At 42.2% G+C, this 14,159-nt stretch overlaps 1 protein-coding gene across 5 annotated transcripts in view; it reads left to right on the top strand.

Moving 5' to 3' along the window:
- The first annotated feature begins 1,677 nt into the window (after positions 1–1,677).
- Positions 1,678–14,159, top strand: part of Ntm (neurotrimin) — a 415,186-nt gene continuing 402,704 nt past the window's right edge. For 4 of the 5 annotated variants that reach the window (XM_026392413.2, XM_026392415.2, XM_026392416.2 and 1 more), the window contains exon 1: positions 2,090–2,256. In XM_026392413.2, coding sequence (XP_026248198.2) covers positions 2,090–2,256 — 167 coding nt within the window. Of the gene's footprint in view, positions 1,700–2,089; positions 2,257–14,159 lie in introns of those variants that run through there. The other variant, XM_026392418.2, reaches the window with a different exon arrangement.

Below are 14,159 nucleotides of genomic sequence, written 5' to 3' on the forward strand. Positions count from 1 at the left end.
GGGTCCTATTAAGACACAAGTGTCTGATAATTACAATAATTGAGGTATAATGATTCAGTCACTTTGGTGTTGAATGTGTTTGAGGAAGAACATTTTTCTGATATTTTGTATTTTTTTTTTAAACATCACGGTTAAATCGGATGAAAAGTCTGAAGGATAGGGGAGGCAGAGAGAATTTAGGTCTGCACTGGGATCTCAGATATTGGAATTTTTTAGAACAGAGCCTGTTACCCATGAGCTGGTTGGCCTTCTCTGTTCACTTGCACAAGGATGAGGCCCAGTAAGGGGCCTATACCACACTGTATCAGAGCTGAAGTGACAGGAGAAACAATAACCTAGGCACAGAGGGACAGCAGGCAGAGTGGATGAGTAACAGGAACTGAGGCATATCCAATCTTTCCCTGGGTTTCAAGAATAATTTAAAAACCACACCTCTTAAAGATGAAATCAGCTGTGCAAGAGTGTGAAACCCAGGGAACCCGGGAGTCTGCAGTATAAATAAAGCAAGAGCTTACACTCATCCATCTCAGGCAGCACTTCTGCAGGGCTGGCATCTTTTATTGTCCACAAAACAAGAATAAAGAAAGCCATTGTCAGAACTTGACCAACATTTTGAAGCGACTTTGCCTGTTTTCACACACTGAGGTTTCTGTGATTTTCCCATTTTATAGATGGGAGATCTCTGAGAATGGTGGAATGGTAGTATTGAGTCCTTGGGGTTTTAAGTAGCTTTTGGGCAAGGGGTGGTTGTAGGGGTGGGTGCTCTATTATTGATTTAAAAAAAATGAAATTATTTTAAAACATCCAACACTCTGAATTTACTCTAAATGCTAATGGACTTAATCTGATTATTTTAAAGGTGCATGTATGCTTGCTGCAGGGTCTTCCTTTTACAGTTTGTGACCCTTATTAAGACGTCTTAGGTTTATTAAGACAGCATGGTAACTTTGTCTTTCTTCTTAATTTGGGATGTGTTGGCTCTGCAAGGCGGAAAATGGTTAAACTCCTGGCCTGGGCTGGTGCACCGCCCCGGCTTGGCGCGGCGGGGGTTAAGGTGGGCGCCAGCGCCCCGCGCCCCGCACCCGCCGGGATGAGCGCACAGTCCGCGCCGCCCGCCCGCCTGCTAGCTCCGAGTCTGCACCGGGAGAAAGTAGCGGTCAGGGATGGAGCTGCTGCCATGACAACCCCGGTGGTCGGGGCCCGCGCGCGTCGGGGCTGCTCCCGGGAGGAAGGCGGCGCGGAGGCCGGGGGCGGCCGCTGAGCGTGGCGTCCGCGCGGCTCCGGTGCCGGCTGCGCCTCGCCTTCCCCAGCGAGCCAGCGAGCCAGAGAGCGAGCAAGGGGCCGCCGCACTCCATTTCTGCCCCACTGCTCCTGCCTCGGCCGCCACCGAGGCCACTGCCCCGCCGAGACCGCCCTGATCGAGGCGGTTGCACCGCGTATTTGGCTTCCGAGGAAGTTGACCGAGGCGGCTGCGGCAGGATCCCTGGTTCTGGATTGCACGAAGCCTGCTTAGCGGTCACCTCGCACAACCCTGGTCGCCTCCTGCGTGCTCTACTTTCCATCTGCTATTGTTACAGATTGTTTCTGGTGACCAGCCTTTCTCGGAAACTTACAAAGAAAGTGTTGGATTTCCCCTTGTTCGAACTGAGGAATTGCAGTCCACATCTGGGTAGCTGGATGAAACCCACCCCATTCCCTTTCTGGTACCAAAGTGCTTACTTCCTCTCCAAAGTGCCATGTCTGAACTGTTAATGGGAAGAAGCGGTTCCTGAAACGTGCACCTTGCACCTGCCTCGCGCTTCCCCTTTCTCTGCCACCTTCCCTGGCCCAAGCGGCGCGGAGAAAGCCCACTTCGGATGTCTTTCGTGGAAACTGGTTCTCCGAGGCTGGCAAGCTGAGGCTGGATTTGAGAGAGGAATATTAGACTTGGAGGAGTCTGCGCGCTTTTCTCCTCCCCGCGCCTCGCGGTTGCGGCTAGTTCACCGCTCAGTCCCTGTGCCTGCTCCCCCACCCCACCCACTTCCTGTGCTCGCCCAGGGGGCGTGTGCCGTGCAGCTGCCGGAGTTCTGGGAAGTTGTGGCTGTCGAGGATGGGGGTCTGTGGGTACCTGTTCCTGCCCTGGAAGTGCCTCGTGGTCGTGTCTCTCAGGCTGCTGTTCCTTGTACCCACAGGAGTGCCCGTGCGCAGCGGAGATGCCACCTTCCCCAAAGCTATGGACAACGTGACGGTCCGGCAGGGGGAGAGCGCCACCCTCAGGTAGGGAACTGCCACTCTCCGAATTGAGGATGATTTGTATGGGCTTAGGGTGAGGGGCAGGGGTGCAGGTGTGTGCATTGTAGCATGCCAAGGCTGGCAGAGAGGTTGCTGGTTCCCTGGGTTGCACAATTCATAAACGAATTGGGTACTCTGCCTGGGGATGTGACAGTCATAGGGAAATGCTCAGATTCTGGTGGTGAGCTGTTTGCCCCTAAATTGACCTCCTTGGCTTAGCGATTTGGTAAGGGTGAGGAGTAGCTGGGCCAGGTAGTCTCTGAGACTGAGGGCAATGATCCTGGCTCCCTCTGGACTGAGCCTGGTGGTCCTAGCGACTGGGGACCCGCTGAGGCTCAATGTGAATAGTCTTCTCTGAAGTTAATGAGACCCATAGGAAGGGTCTATCTCATACAAATGCCCTCACTCCTCCATGCCATAGGGAGCTGCCTACTAGAGCTCCTGGATTCTGGCAGTGCATCTGTTTTGTCCTGGGCCTGACTGTGACAGGGTGTCTCCATGCCATGAACTGGTGGGCAGAGAGGCATTCTCCAAACTGAATGTGGTTTTCTGAGGCTGAAGTCATGGAGTCCGATTTGTCTTTGGAAAATGTCATTTACACTGATGGACCCTGTTCTGTTCATAGTGTCCACCAAAGCAGTGTGTGCAAAACTCATCTATGGAACAGAAGCTAGGTTTCAGTGTTGAGATGGGTCTCGATTGGCTTTGGGGGTTAAGGCTTAGAGGAACTGGGGAGGAGGAAATGAATAATCTTGGCTATGCTTTGTGTAAAGTAGGAGGATTCTACCTCCTTGATTACCTTTCCTACAGAAACACTAACTCCATTTCCAGTGTTGACAAATCATACCACTCACATGAGGGCAACACCGTAATGATTGCAATGAAATATTTTACTCCCTGGAATTTTTAAAGAGTAATCATGAGGTAAAAGTTAGAAAGCTTCATAGGAATGACTTCCCTGACTCTCTTTGACTTAATATGACCTCTTTAATAAAGTTTTACAAGCCAAGGAATTGAATTAGACACAAGGAAACCTAACAGTATTTTCATCCTTTGCACATGAAGATTCTTGGAAAGATAACCTTGATACTGGTATCCACTATTTTATCCACTGAGGACTGTTCTTCTAAAACCAGATTGTTTGCTTAAGATGATACCCATAGGAAAGGAAATGTTGAGGAGGGGTCACCAGCAATACTGTGTTAAATTATTTGGACATTGCCAAAGGAAGTGTGTGATTTAAGGAACCACGCAGAGCTAAAGGCATCCCCAGATCCTTTGTCTTTTGGGAGCTAGACCCCATGGGGTCCAATGAACTCCTAGTTACTCATTCATTCAATAAGCCCACCTCTTCCACTGAGCTCTTGAGGAACTACTTTGGATGAAGATAAAACATCCAGCTATCCCCTCTCCAAAAATGACTGTGTATCTTTTTATAAAGGGGTTTCATGGGAATTACAAATATGCAGTAATTTTAGATTACATATATAGAAAAATAAAAATGAACCTCTGAAGTAATATAGTCAATGAAATTTAATGTTCTCTGGATGACTCCTTTGTCCCTAATCCTGGGCTGTGAGGAGAAGTCCTCCAGGGACAAAATAGAGGCATCTTCATATGGGAACCATTTTAAATACAAATGGGATTTTTCCCCTCAAGGAGAAGGTGGAAGGTAGTCGGCTAAATAGAGATTTGAAGAAAAATAAACAGCCTTGACTATGATTCTTATAGGGAGGATTTGATAAAAGTAGCCACAATCTGGTTTCCAGAAGGTAGCCCACAAAGCTCATGAGAATCAGGACTTAGGAAGGAGGCAAAGAGTGGCTGCATTCAGCAGAACCTGAGCCATGGGACAGGCCTGGGTGGGGAGCAGCTTCTCTTTCAAATCACATTATCAGGTACTAGATGACTTCTCTTTCTTTGTCTTTGATTTCATGCATCTTTCCCAATTGTCAGGGGTGGTGGTGGTAGGTGACCCCATCCCTGTTTCTTTCAGGCATTAAATGTTTGTATTTATACATATGCTCTCCACACAGGGGTCTTGTTTGAGTATAGATGAACAAATGAAGATAAGGCAGAGCTTTCTCTAGATCCTAGAATTGACCCCAACCTGACCATGCATTAAAAGACCATGTTAGAAAATCCCCTGCCATTGTGCCAGCTCCAGATACTGAATGTGTCCTGATTGGCAGATGAAAGACCCTCTAGTGGATGGAGTCTTCCAGGGCAGGGATTAGATGAGCTAGGGTCTAACTGACATCAACTATTGTCCATGCCCCTGATTTAGGATCAGAATTGGGCACCTGGTGTAATGGGCAACTGGTGTGTAGGAAACTCATGCCTCTTGGGATTATCCTCTTTCTTTTTAGACTCTAATGTATTAGAAGAAGAAAGGTTGCTTTAGTTGCTCTAAATTTTCTAATTCTATGTTCAGAGAGGCAAGTAGGAATTTCAGAATGTATTTTGTTTGGTGATAATTGCTAAATTTTTACATAACCTGATTTTGTGTTACAATAACCTAGTGGTTCAGGATTATGGATTAGTCTATTTTTAATGCGTGTGTAGAAGAATTTTTTTTTTAATGTACACACTTATTTTCCCTTCCTTCTTCTCTCTCTCCCTTCCTTTCTCTCTTCCTTCCCTTCCCTTCCATTCCTCCTTCTTTCCTTCCTTCTCTCTCTCTCTCTCTCTCTCTCTCTCTCTCTCTCTCTCTCTCTCTCTCTCTCTCTCTCTTTTGCCTAATATTGACCAAGTGACCTAATCATGTCTACTGTGCCCTGGAAGGCCATCCTAATCTACCTTGCTATGGGGTTGTAGTTTCTCTCATAACCAGCAGAGGACTTTTGTTCTAATACATTTTATTCTGCTTTGTTCTCACTAGGATCCTTTTCTGAGGATTTTTTACAGTCTCCAAAGAATAAATGCTTCAGGAGCAGATTCTAATTTGAGGAAACTTTTTTCTAATGTTTTACTTTGTCCAATTAGCTCTAATGATTTTGTGAAGGTATTGGGAAACCTTTCACCTAACATGCCATTGACAGTCTGAAAAGAATTGCAAACAATTTGCAATCTCCCACACTTTCTGCCCTCCTGCTGATATTCTGTGTGCATATTTTTAAGGAAAGTGAGGTTACATAAAACAGAATCTACAACAATAATACTATTAGTCAAAGTCTATTGAGCACTCACTGTATGTTAGGGAATATTAAATGTATTATATAATATCTAACCTGTCACTCACCCTCATAACATTACTATTTACCTCTGATAATAATCTTATAACATAGTTCTTATGATGATTATTATCCCCATTTTACAGATGAATAAACTGAGGCATGAAGAGTTAGCATTACTTGATTAAAGTGGCATAGCTAGGAAGGTTTAAACTAGATTAGGAGGCACCAGTAATAATGTTAATAAATTGTATACTACCGTTTATTATTGATCAGTTAGAATAGTAAGAAAATTTTAGGTACATAGTGCATTTAATCTTCACAACTCTATGAAACAGAGTTAATTATTGCCCATTTTATAGATGAGGAAGTTGAAGCTCAGGAAGGAGAATTTACCTAAAATCACATAGGAATTTACCTAAAATCACAAGGAGCCAGCAACAAGACTGGAGTGTTACCTTGAGACTTCACTACCCAGCTCTGTATACCAAGCTTCCCTCCACCGACTGAGGTCCCATGAATTCTGTGTTCCCCTCATCCCTAGGTGGTATTTGGTGTCTGCCCACACATTTCAGCTTAGACTTTGAATGTTGTTTAACTCTCTCTCTTGTTGTGGACTGAGAGTAGGTCTCAGAAAGCAAAGATTACACCTTATAAGGCCTTGAGCATTGGGTTTTGGCAAATCTTTACTGAATAGATAGATGAAAACAAAACGAAAATATCCCTCTGCTTATATTCAGTTTGACTCCATTCTCGAGTTTCTCTATCATTTTGTTTTACAGTGGAACTGTGGTCAACCAAGAAAGACTTACTGAGTGATTCTTTCAGGAACCACTGAATAGGAGTGTGGAAAAGGATGAGGGCTTTCCACTCTCACGTGGACTTTGCCCTCCAGGGACTTGGGTCCAACTCTAAAAGGCAGGCTGTGTACAAGAAGGTAGCCAAGTGGTTGAGTCCAAATGTGTCATTTAAACTTGGCCTTTTATGGAGTCTGACTTGGCCTCAGCAGAGTGCCCTCCGTCAGAACAGAGGCTTTCTATGGGTAGGACTGTGCCCTGGGGGATGGAAAAGCAGAGGCATTAGCTGCTGAGAGTCTGAGATGGTTAACTGTGTGGGTGTCATTCAGAGATCTTCACTAAGCATGAACAAATCACTCAGTAATTTCACTGCTTGTGTTTCATATTTCAGAGATTCCCCAAATAAAACATCAACTAGGAAAGTGAATTGTTGCCTGGGTGTGCATCAAAGAGGGAACTCACCTTCTGTCGTGTGTCTAGAATTTGAGACTGAATGATGCTGTTTTTCTGGGATGAGTTAAAAATAAAATGTTGGAGAAATGTACATGATGAAAGTTGAGTTTTGATATGGCAGCTCCATGGAATAATACAGAATAATGTGGTTTTGATTCTTAAGTGGACCCCAAAAGTCTCCTTGTAGATGTTGGAAGCTGTGACATTTTGTGCATGTCTTGGAAAACACTTAACATTTCATTTTATAAGCATATGGAGTCTCTATTAGTCTCTGTAGGTACTTTTAGGCTTCTTGGAGGCAGAGTGTGCCTTCTTTGGATTTGCATCCCAATGCTGAGTCCAGGACTTGGCCTATGGTGTTTGCTATTAAAGTCTGAGTGACAATCCTCCCGCCCTTCCTTTCCCTCCACTCTGCTGTAAACTTTCTGGACATCTTTCTGTTTCATGAACACAGAAAACTTATTCCAGTCACAGAGGGCATAAGGACTTCATGTCTCCACTATTAGGAATACCCTACCCCAAATCGCCCATAGAAAACTGTTTCTTATTTTGGCCCTAACTCACTGAGTCCCCCTCACTGAAGCCTTTCCTGACAATAAAATCAAAATAATCTAAAGCCACTTCCATCAGGATCATCCTGGATGATCTTCTTCCTCTGAAGTTATCTCACTTATTTGTCATGTTATCTACATGTATTCTGTCTTCCCTAATTGAACTGTAAATTCCTTGAGAATAGGTCCATTCTTTGGCTTATTTAGCACTGTATCACTAATGTCTGGTGTATAGAAAGTGCTCAGTAAATATTTGTTGCATGAATGAATTAAGAAACAAATGCCCGAGATCACTTCTTCTTCCCTTGCCTGTTTTTCTTTCCAGCAATTGTCCTGTGTTGTTCTTTCCTGGTCATGTGAGTGGATCACTCTTTTGCCCAGGTTGTTTCTGTTGTGTGAGGTGGTTGTGGTGGAGGTACTAGTGAGCAGATACCAAATACATATACTTTATTCAGCTGGTGTCTTTCTACCCAGCACACCGGTGGATTATATGGGTTATCCATTTGTTGTTAGCCGTGCAGTGACACATTCCTTCCTCCTTCCAGGTGACTTCCCTATGAAGTCCTTATGCCCTTGAAGAAATACTGCTCCCTGTTGATGTACTGGACCCCTAGGTAGAGGCCAGGGAAATTAGTTTTTCAAGGTAAGGAGGGATACAGAAAAGCACCTCTCTGCCCATCTTTCTATTTTAGAGTCCCCCTTGCAGTGGTTGTGTTGTGGTAGAACTATTGATACATTGCTAATGGTTCACTCCTTTGGAATATCAATGCCACTCAGGAAGCATATGAATGTCAACTGCCCTGCTCCCTCTCAGGAACAACCACTGTGCACTCACCTCAGGGGCTTGCCAGGCATCCAGCTGGTGGACTGTGGCTCTGAGGAGCATAGACAGATGGGTCTGTGGAGAGAGGCTTCTGGAAGCACACTGATCCCATTGAGGAGCCAAAAACTAAAATGAGAAAGCTAAAAACTCAACCAACCATGGGGCAGAAGGAGTAGGAGTGTGCCAGTTGTCACTGGAGCCCACATCATAGGTGCTTTGCATAAATGTTTCTCCTTTTTCCTCCTTTAAGAGCACAGTGTTTTGGAGTTTAAAACATTGCAGAGACCAGGGAATTCACTCACCTGGGTTTATATATGATGAAGGTCTTTATAAGCCATCTTGCACAAGGAGACCTCCTGAAAGAGTGAAAGGACTGCATCCAGCATACAATCCTTCAGCCAGCTGTGAGTCCTGACTCAGGATAGCTTGTGTCTAAGGGAAGACTGGCATTTTCCTCTTAAGACCCAAAGCATCCTGTGGACTACCAGTGAGGCAATTAGCTGATATGTATCACTGTGTTCTCTCCTGACTACTGGTTTTGTCTGGCACCAAATCCTAGCTTCTCATGCTCCAGCTCTGACTCAGTATGGGCCAATTGTGTTTCCTATGTGTCAGGCACCATGCTGAGCACATTTCTAGCAATATTTGATGGCTTTTTGTTTCTGTGACAAATGCATGAGAAAATCAACTTAGAGGAAGTAATATTTGCTTTGGCTCATTGTTTTCAGTTCATGATAGACGTGTTGCCTTGTGGAAACATCATGGTAGAAGGGTACAGTGGAGAAAGTGTCTGCTTGCTAAGAGCCACAGCCAAGTAATATGATGCATGGCATTTTTGGTTGAAAGGTGACACCAGCTAGCCATTGAGATGATATGATTATGTTAAGATTTGCATTCATATGGATATTGGACTCCTGCTGTTCACCTTGGCCTGCTGCTATGGACTCCTGGAGAGTTCCTATTGGTTGGGGAAGTAGAGTAGGAGGGAATTCCAGGGGAGGAACTTCCTCTGGGGTTCCAGGAGAACACCGCGTGGGTGGGTCCATAGGGATTTTTTTCAGGGTGGGGGGCGTATGGGGCATTGGCTGCAGTTTCAAAAAATAAAGTTTGTTCCTGCTTGAGTGGCTCGTGATTTTGTGCCTAGCCAGACTGTGGCAATTGGTGGCCCATACGGGGAACGAACCTGCAACCTTGGCATTATGAGCACCAAGCTCTAACCAAAAATATTAAGCCACAATCCAGAGACCCAGCAAGTAGATATAGAAATTCTCTCATCCTTACCTGCCTTGAAAGAACCTGGGAAATTTGATTTGGTTTATCACAATGAAAATGGAACCGAGATAGTTGAGTATGCTGTGACACAGGAGAGGAAGATCACGGTTTTTTGGAGAGAGTTGATTGATCCAAGACTGATTCTTGAATCTCCAAGTACCACCTCAAGTATAGAACATGTCTGAGGATGACCTTTCCACCTCATAGTTTATAAATGTCTCTTTTTGTGAAAGTGACTATAACCTGAACTTTTTTTTTTAAAGAGCATTTGAAAGTCTGGATTTTTTGTTATCTTCCATTTGCCTGCATAGGGGAAAAAAAATCTACCTCATCATTTAAAATAATATGGGTGGTTTGTAGACCCCTTGATTTTTCTTCAAGATGATTTCAGTTAACAAAAGTTAGAACTTGACATTCCCTGCAGACATTGTTATATCCCAATAGTCTGGTTTCTTCTCATTTTCTATTTTTTTGACCATTAAGTAGCGATTGTCAGTAGGAGTTTATAATACCAAGTACAAGAATGTGCTGCGTATCTTGTTTCAATAAGTTTCATTAAATAACATTTTAAAATATTAAAGCATGTTACTTGAAATTTTTTAACATTTGAGTTGTTCCATTAAACATGGAGCATCTTATAAATTTCAAGTATGTTATACTTGAAATTGCCACAGTCTGGCTAGGCACAAAATCACGAGCCACTCAAGCAGGAACAAACTTTATTTTTTGAAACTGCAGCCAATGCCCCGTACACCCCCGGGGAAAAAAATCCCGATCGACCCACAGGGTGTTCTCCAGGAACCCCAGAGGAAGTTCCTCCCCCGGAATTCCCTCCTACTCTACTTTCCCAACCAATGGGAACTCTCCAGGAGTCCGTAGCAGCAGGCTGAGGTGAACAGCAAGAGTCCAATATCCATATGAATGCAAATCTTAACATAATCATATCATCTCAATGGCTAGCTGGTGTCATCTTTCAACCCAAAATGCCATGCATCATATTACTTGGCTGTGGTTCTTAGCATCTGCTCACCTTATGGCAGCCATAGAGGAGGGGGGTGGAGAGAGAGAGAGAGAGAGAGAGAGAGAGAGAGAGAGAGAGAGAATATGAACACAAGGACACACAAGGAAGGGGATGAGGAATAGGGACAAGATATAGTCCCCAAGGACAAGCTACCAGTAACTACTTCCTCCAACTAGTCCTCTCCTTCAGTTTCCATTGCCTCCCAATAATGCCATCAGATTATGAGTCCACCTAGGGATTAATCCACTGAGGAGATTATAGCTTCCCAATCACTTCAATCACTTCCCCAAACTCCACCTTTGAACATTATTGCCTTGGGGACCAGGACTTCAACACTTGGGAGACACTTGCAATCCAAACCATAGAAAGCAGAATCTCATTAAATCCTCACAGATGCTCCATAAGGGGCATTCAATTATTATCCTGATTTTGTAGATCAAAAATGAATGTGAAAAGTAGCCATTTCCCAGATCACACACTCAGAAGGTGGTGGGGCCTGGGACTTGGAATCACTTGTGTCTGGCTTTTTAGTCACCTCTCTTTACCAGAGTGCTTGTCTCATCATTTCTTCTTCATTGCCAAGTGTCTCTCCAGCTGGGGACTCAGTGAATTTGGTTGTTCCTCCTTGTCATGATGTACTATAAGCTCCTTTCTTGAAGTGTTTCAGGAATGGGGCCTTAAGAGTGTAGAGGTTTTTATGTTGTTCATGGCCTAGAGTAACAAAGCCCCAGCTGGCCTCCAGCCGTCCCTCTTAGGGAATCCCAGGACTGCTCTGCTTTGTTCAGAGGAAGATTTATTCTAGGTTCTTCCACCAGCTTTTTACTTTAGATGTTTGCAGTCATGGATTCTCCCATAGAGAGTTTACAATTTCTTGAACATTTGTACGTGTTTCTCTGGAATGAAATATTGAAGAAATCTAGCTGGAAGCTATTCTGTTATGATTCTAGAAACCAATGCACCTGGATATCATGACACTGGGACAGGGTGGATGGGGCCTGGGTGCATATGTTCCTTTCCTTTCCTTCCTTTCTGTCTTTCTTTTTAAATTTTTGGTTCTAGTAATAGAACCATTCTTATCTTTCCTGGGTAATACCAAAAAATATATGATTCATGCCAAAAACATATTTGTTCTTTGGGGTTAAAAATCATCAGAGGTAATTTTGCTTCCCATTGTATAATAGATAAGTGATAATAATATCATCAACATCACATACATTAATATAATAATATACATTTTTAGGAAACTAGTATTTTTATACTTAGTATATAATTAATTCAAATTGCATGTATATGCCAAAAAGAGAAGGAAGCAATGGAGAAGTTTAATGACAGCAGAACCAATGAACAAGATTTTGCTCACTTATATTCTATCAGGAGTGTATTCTAAAAGGAAAGCACACTGGAGCCAGGAATTCACTAACTCTAACTCTCCGACTGTTAACCAGCAAAATTTTTCATCTCCCTGCTTAAAAAGGATGGTTTATTATCTACCTCAAAGTGTTGTTGTTTTGAGATAAAATGTAATAATGTGCATGGCTTGGTGCATAGTTATAACTTAGTTCATGTTTATATACATGTGCATATAAATGTATGTGTATAGCATATATACTCATTAACAATATTTTATAATAAATTGTGTAACTTAGATACCCATATCATTACACAGACTTATTTCTTTTGTTGCATTAGTGAGTATTAAAAATAGGGGCATTCTACCTCTAAGCTACATCCCCAGCCCTTTCTTTTTATTTAATTTTTTAAATTTTTATTTTAACATAGGACCTTGCTAGGTTGCCCAGGCCGGCCTCAAACTTGTGACCCTCTAGCCTTAGCCTCCTGAGTCACTGGCATTATAGATGTGTGCCAAGGTACCTGGCTCACTGAAATTTGATAGCTATACTGTGTCTTGCTTCAGAAAGATCTAGAAAGAAAAAAAATACCCTGTTCATCCAGCTGTAATTGTAGTGTTTGGTTTGTTATTTCCTTGGTTTGGTTTGGTGCTTTCTCCTACACATCTATTTAGATCCTAGGAATATTCTTCAGTTCAAATAACATCTTGAGATATTTTATTTCTAAGAGGGAGTGAGAAAAAAGGTATTTCTTCATTTTTCCTATCAAGATGGTTATATAGTGAATTGTGACAGTACATAGCTCTGAACATGAATTTCCCTCAGAAAAGTCATACAGAATGGTTTGTGAAGGAGGTTATCAGGGATTTTTGTACATATTTTGGCTTGATAGACACTTTTTCCTCGGGGGGACTGATTTTTCCATGATAATTCCACTGATATCTACTGGCTAAAAAAAAAAATAGAGTTGGGGTGTCAACTCTTGGGGGTCTTAAGTCCTTCCATCTGTTATGTTGTCTGGTTCTATATTTTTCCTTTCCTCACATCTCTTGAACTTGGGAGGTCAGGCTTTTAGAACTTTTATGGTGATATGAAAATAGAGAAAGATGCCTCTGGATTTGGGTGATTTTTCTTTTAGGAAAGTTTGGGGCAAGACCAGTGCCTCCTGCAATGAAAATCAGAATCCACCAGTAAGACCACAGAAGGTACTTTTTCACCTTAACCCAATGCAAAAGGGCTTAAATTTGTTAGAATACAATGAAATTTTACATATAGTAGTCTCAGTTTTTCCTGATCTTTTTTTCACAAATCATTTATTCACATGGTTGAATTATTTGGATTTATTTGGGTGTGTTTGGCCAACTTTTTGTCTTATCAGTGTGAAATGTTTTGGCTTAGAAAGCTTTTGAGAGGGGTTAGATTTGTCTTATGAAATGAACATTAAAATTAATCTTACATTCTTGCTGATGGATTTTAAAAAATAATAGATTTTAAAATGAAAACAGCGTCAACCAACAGAATGATGGAAAATTATAAAACTGAAATCAACCTTCAGACAAAGCTTTGTTGGCCCCATGGAGGCAAAGAAAGACGTGTTTGTCTGAAAATAATTTCTTGATCTTTTCTGGCTTTCAGACAGGCTATAATGTATGACCTGAGTGGAAAAGTGCTCTCACACTCAGAATAATCATCTCTGGACAAATATACTCATCAGGAGAGTGTAATCTGAAACAATTCTACTCAAAAAGAGCATATGAGTAAGAAAGAGAATATATGCAAATTATTTTTAATTCAGCTCATTATTTTAAGTTTAATTTAATTTTGTTATATCATGAACACTGCAAGTAGCAGTACCAGGATGTTGTGGATTGAATATGTTTCCTTTTTTGTGTATGTTATAAGGTGACCTTATTTGGAAATAGTGTCATTGTAGATATACAAACTGACTATCCCTTATTCAAAATGCTTGAGTTTTGTTTTTCATATCTCAGATTTTTTTTCAGATTTTGTAATATTTGTATATACATAATAAGATATCTTGGCCATGAGACCCAATACTAAACACAAAATTCAGTCATGTTTCATGCATGCTTTTACACATAGGTTGAAGGTGATTTTATGCAATATTTTAAATAATTTAAAGTATGAAGCACAGTTTCAAATGTGTGGAATTTCCAACTTGTGATGTCATGCTGGTGCTTGCAAAGTTTTAGATTTTGAAGCATTATGGATTTTAGATTTTTAGATTAGGGACAATCAATCTGTAGTTAATAAAGATGAAGTTGTATTGCAATAGGGTGGGCCCCTAATTCAATTCAACTGCTGTCCTTATGAAAAATGACCACGAGGAGACATGATGCAGAGTGGTTGTCATGTGACATTGAAGGCAAAGGTTGGGGTGTTGTACCAGGACGGAAAGTATTGTCAAAATGGCCAGCAAATATACAGA

The sequence above is a fragment of the Urocitellus parryii genome, chromosome 4, assembly GCF_045843805.1.
Source record: "Urocitellus parryii isolate mUroPar1 chromosome 4, mUroPar1.hap1, whole genome shotgun sequence".
Lineage (NCBI taxonomy): Eukaryota > Metazoa > Chordata > Mammalia > Rodentia > Sciuridae > Urocitellus > Urocitellus parryii.